General features: G+C 36.5%; 1 protein-coding gene across 1 annotated transcript in view; it reads right to left on the bottom strand.

The window, feature by feature from the left end:
- LOC107481449 (adagio protein 3) overlaps positions 1–84 on the bottom strand; it is a gene marked incomplete in the record, with an annotated part of 2986 nt that extends 2902 nt beyond the window's left edge. Inside the window, 1 exon segment of the mRNA XM_016101727.2 lies at positions 1–84. Coding sequence (XP_015957213.1) covers positions 1–43 — 43 coding nt within the window.
- Positions 85–4399: the final 4315 nt, after the last annotated feature.

A 4399-nucleotide genomic window follows, 5' to 3' on the forward strand; every position in this document is an offset into this window, starting at 1 on the left:
GGTTGTGCTCTTCATCCTCCTCTTTCTCTTTCGCCATCGCCATCTTTCTCTCTTCTGCAAACTCCCACAGTTTCTTTCTCTTCAGCTCTGTTCTCTGACAATAATAATAATAATAGTAATATTAATAAGGAATTAAGGTTGTTGGACTCTTCTGACACAAATACCCCTCTTCCAACACCGAATTGCGGGATACCCTAAAGGGTAGTGATTGTAATTTGATGAGAAAAAGAGGGGCAAATGATAAAGGGAATGGAGTCAACGTGGGTAACACTTGTCCCCATGATATTTCGAGAGAAAATATCTGCGAGTGAATTCCCACCAAAAAGCTGCCACGTCATAGGGGTGGGAGGAAGATATTTTTGTGTGTTTGGCGGGTAATGTGTGTTTATCGGCAACTAACATGGATATTAGTTTTCGATAGGTACGGTGCCTTTTCTATTTCTGATTCCCTTGGAAGCGCGTGTTTAACACCTTCATTCTCCTGCGTCTGGGTTTATGGGAATGGACAAGGCACATTGTTTAGCTTCTCTTCATGTCAATGTGTCATGCCCAAATATCATAGTCCATTCTCTCAAAGTCAGGCATACCAATCCACATGTAAAACCTTTCTAAACTTTTAATATTTAATACCATCTTTCATGTATTATGTATATTGAAAATAATTATTGAAAATTTGTTTTCCATTTTTAATTCTATATATAAATATATGATAATTGATTTTAATTTTAAAGTGAGAGTTAATTGGGATTTTTTTTCATTCTCTTTTACCGTGTAACTTTAGACAAGAATAAATGTATATATAATATTTTGAGAGAAGGATAAATATGTTTTTGATCTTTTGATTCGTAAATATTTAAGTTCTTGATAATTTAAAAATGTATTTAAATTATTGATTTTTTAAAAATTTAGATATATAGATCTTTTATATTCATTTAAATGTATCAGATACAACAGAAAAATAAAATGTGACTCCTATTATATTGACTTAATTGATACGAATGCACACGCGAAATAATTTTTAAAATTAGACAAATTAGACTTAGGGATCGATATGTCAATATTTTAAAAAGGTCAGATACTTAAATATATTTTTAAATCTTTAGAGACTTAAATATCTACGAATCAAATAAATATTTTAAAACTTATAAATAATACAGGTATATATAAATCAAAACTAGTGTTAATTTAAGAGACTCAATATTTATTTATTAAGTATCAACACTTCAACAGTACACATGTTGGTTGAATCACTGCTAAATTCACTATGTTATATGAATATTAAAAAGTAATTATTTATATAAAGTATATATTTAAATATAAAATATTATTAAAATATATAAAATAACAAATTTTTTATACATAAATATATAATAATTAATTTATAATTAATTTTTATGTATAATGTTTTTGTTGTTAAATTAAATAAGTGTAACAGTTGTAACTTGTAACGCAGTAGAAAGTAGAAACTGCAAAGCAGAAAAATAGAAAATTAATAAGTGGGTAGTGTAATTCGAAGAGAGAGCACACAGTAATACCACCAAGATACCAGCGCCCATTGATTACAAACAATCTCCAACATTAGTCATTAGCTATTCTAAAATCTAAACTTATCCATTAACCTTTTTTTAACGTTCTGCTGTTTGTTGCTTATGACACCAATTTTTCGGTTGACAATTGATGACAACTTTTTTATTTTTTAATATAATAAAAATAATTTTTAGAAATGAAAATTATAGGTTCTTAAAAGTTTTTTGATACTTTTATCAGTGATTCTATTTTTTACGAAAATTTCCTTTTGAAGCATGTTATAACTTGAAACTAATTTGATTTGAGTAAAGTACCATTTGTACCCATGAAAGTTGAAAACGCTGACAAATGTATCCACTAGAAAAGGAAACTACCAAATGTAACCATCAATCGTGACATTCGTGGGACGAAACTAACCACGGCGTGACATGGCTTGGGGGCCTCTTACGTGGATTGCTGAGCTGTGTGACCGTTATAATGTATCCTCAACCCCAAAATTTCCCAAATTCAAAGCTTGTTCCATCCCCAATAATAATCCTAACCCTAGATTCACAAAAATCTTCGAAATTATACCGATGTCGAGGCAAAGACTGTTTACTCCAACTTCGAATGGCAATGGTAGTGTGTCTGGAAGCTCAAATTCAGGAAGGGTGAATAATAGGAAGTTCAATGGGAGATGTCTCTGTGGGTTGGGGGTGACGCTGTTATAGTCAGGGACGGCGATGAATCTTGGGAGATGGTTCGTACGTTGTCCCAATTGGAAGGTAACCCGTTTTACATCCTGTTCTCTGTGAGTTGAATCGGTATCTGATTTTAGTTTTTCTGCCATGGATAGAACTCGGACTAGTTTTTCTGCCATGGATAGAACTTGGACTGCAACTTCTTTGCATGGGTAGACGAAATCGAAGGGCAATGGGAGGATTTGAGGAGAGCACTGTCAGAAAGAAAGATGCAGGAAAACGTTAATGAGGCTGAGGCTGAAGTGAAGATGCTCATGATGTTAGGGAAGTTTAAAGCTGAAGCTAGTAAAGTTAGGTTTTGGCTTGTGATTATGTCAATGGTGGTGGTATGTAATGTTGTCTGCACTTTGTATTTGGCTCTCAAAGGGTTTTGAGCCCAAGCAGCTTGCAGTGTTAGGGTTTGATAAAAATACCCATGTTCGATTATGTATCTGTCATTTGTAGACATGTGGAAGACAGAAAATGTCAAAAATAGTCTTATAAGACTTGTAAATTTGCAGAAGTTATCTATTACTAATACTAATTTCAAGTCATTTTTTACTTTCTGCTCCAAAATAACATGAAAGACATGCAAAATAAGCTCATAAGTACGTAGAAATTTAGCAACTGAAGTGTTCAAGTTATACTAGTTATAGGTATGAGTTTTCAACAATGACCATGCACAAACACCGAATACCAAAACATAAGCAATTGTAGGTATAGTATGTGACATATCCAATAATTGTAATCTAAACTGCCATGGCACAGTACCAAGAAAAAAAACATAATATAAACACTCTTGCTTCAAGGAATTGGAGTGGAGTTGCTGCTGCCGCTTGATCCTTCCTTCAAATGTGCAGTTGTTGACCTCTTTTTTGGTGGATGACGGAAGGCAGGCTGAGGCCACGGAGTTGAGCTTGATCCTCTCCTTATGGGAGTAGGCATGAATTCCATGAATCTGGAAGTAGTCCCCTGGGAGGCAGCTTGCATGGTTTGAGTTGTCACAACAGGTGGGACATCAGAGGCCGTGGATGATGGAGTAGTAGTAGCTGGTGTTGTTGGAGCAGACTGTGGTTGGTGAGTAGTTGGTGGTGGTCTTCGCAGATTCTTCTTCTTCCTTGGTGGCTTTTTTGTAGTTGTTGGCCTAGTTGAAGGAGACCTCACTGGATTAGGAATGGATTGAGGAACTGAGTTTGTCTCTTACAATAGTAGAAACATATGATTGATTTCATTAAGAACTTTTAGAATGAAGTTGTAAAATACAGCATTAGACTTACATTTGGTGGCTGAGATGCTGCTGCTTCAGCTGCTTCAACTGCTTCCAGATTCTCTTCCCAAAACATCTCCTCTTGTCTAGCAGCCTGATCCCCATCATCCTCAGCAGGTGGGTGTGGATTTGTACTTTGTCCCCCAGCACTCCCAGCCATGGCTTCCTTCTTCTTGGAACAGCTACGACTGTTGTGTCCAGTCTGCAATACATGTAACATGAATTTTCAGGTTGTGGACATTGAAAGCACAAGTAATGGGAGCATATGAATTATGGTTTACCTTTGGGCAATACTTGCAGGTGATGGGGCCATACTTTCTGGGGGCCCTATGAGGATCTGGGTGGGGTTCCTTTGGGGCGTCATTCTTTTTGTCTCTCTTCAACTTTGGCCTCCCAATCTGCTTCTTATATACTGGGGGTAATATAGGAGGTAGATCAACATGCTGCCAGTATTCTTGACTAGGGACAGGCTGGATAATGTATTAATATGTGCTATTATATGCCCCCATGGAAAGCCAGTTATGTGCATGTTCCTCTGGCTTCTTATTCTGATATGCCAGTGCAGCACATGCATGCCTGCACGGCAAGCCAGTCAGTTGTCAAGACCTACATGAACAAGTCCTCTTTCCTATATCCACCATAACCTTATAAGGCAGGCACTGTACTTCATACACATTGCCAGGATCATCTCCGGTGGGAAACGGCCGCCACTTGTTGCTCTCCTTTTTCTCTTTTTCAAGCCTACTCTGTTGCACAGGAGTGATAACTCCGTTATAACCTGTTATTATAGGCTTCCCTCTCATTTTCTTGATCCTAGAATTGAATGATTCGCAGTTGTTGTTTGTGTAATTGTCAGATTTTGGGTACTCACTAAAACCACTCCTAC

This window comes from Arachis duranensis, chromosome 3 (genome assembly GCF_000817695.3).
Source record: "Arachis duranensis cultivar V14167 chromosome 3, aradu.V14167.gnm2.J7QH, whole genome shotgun sequence".
NCBI classification, from domain to species: Eukaryota; Viridiplantae; Streptophyta; class Magnoliopsida; order Fabales; family Fabaceae; genus Arachis; species Arachis duranensis.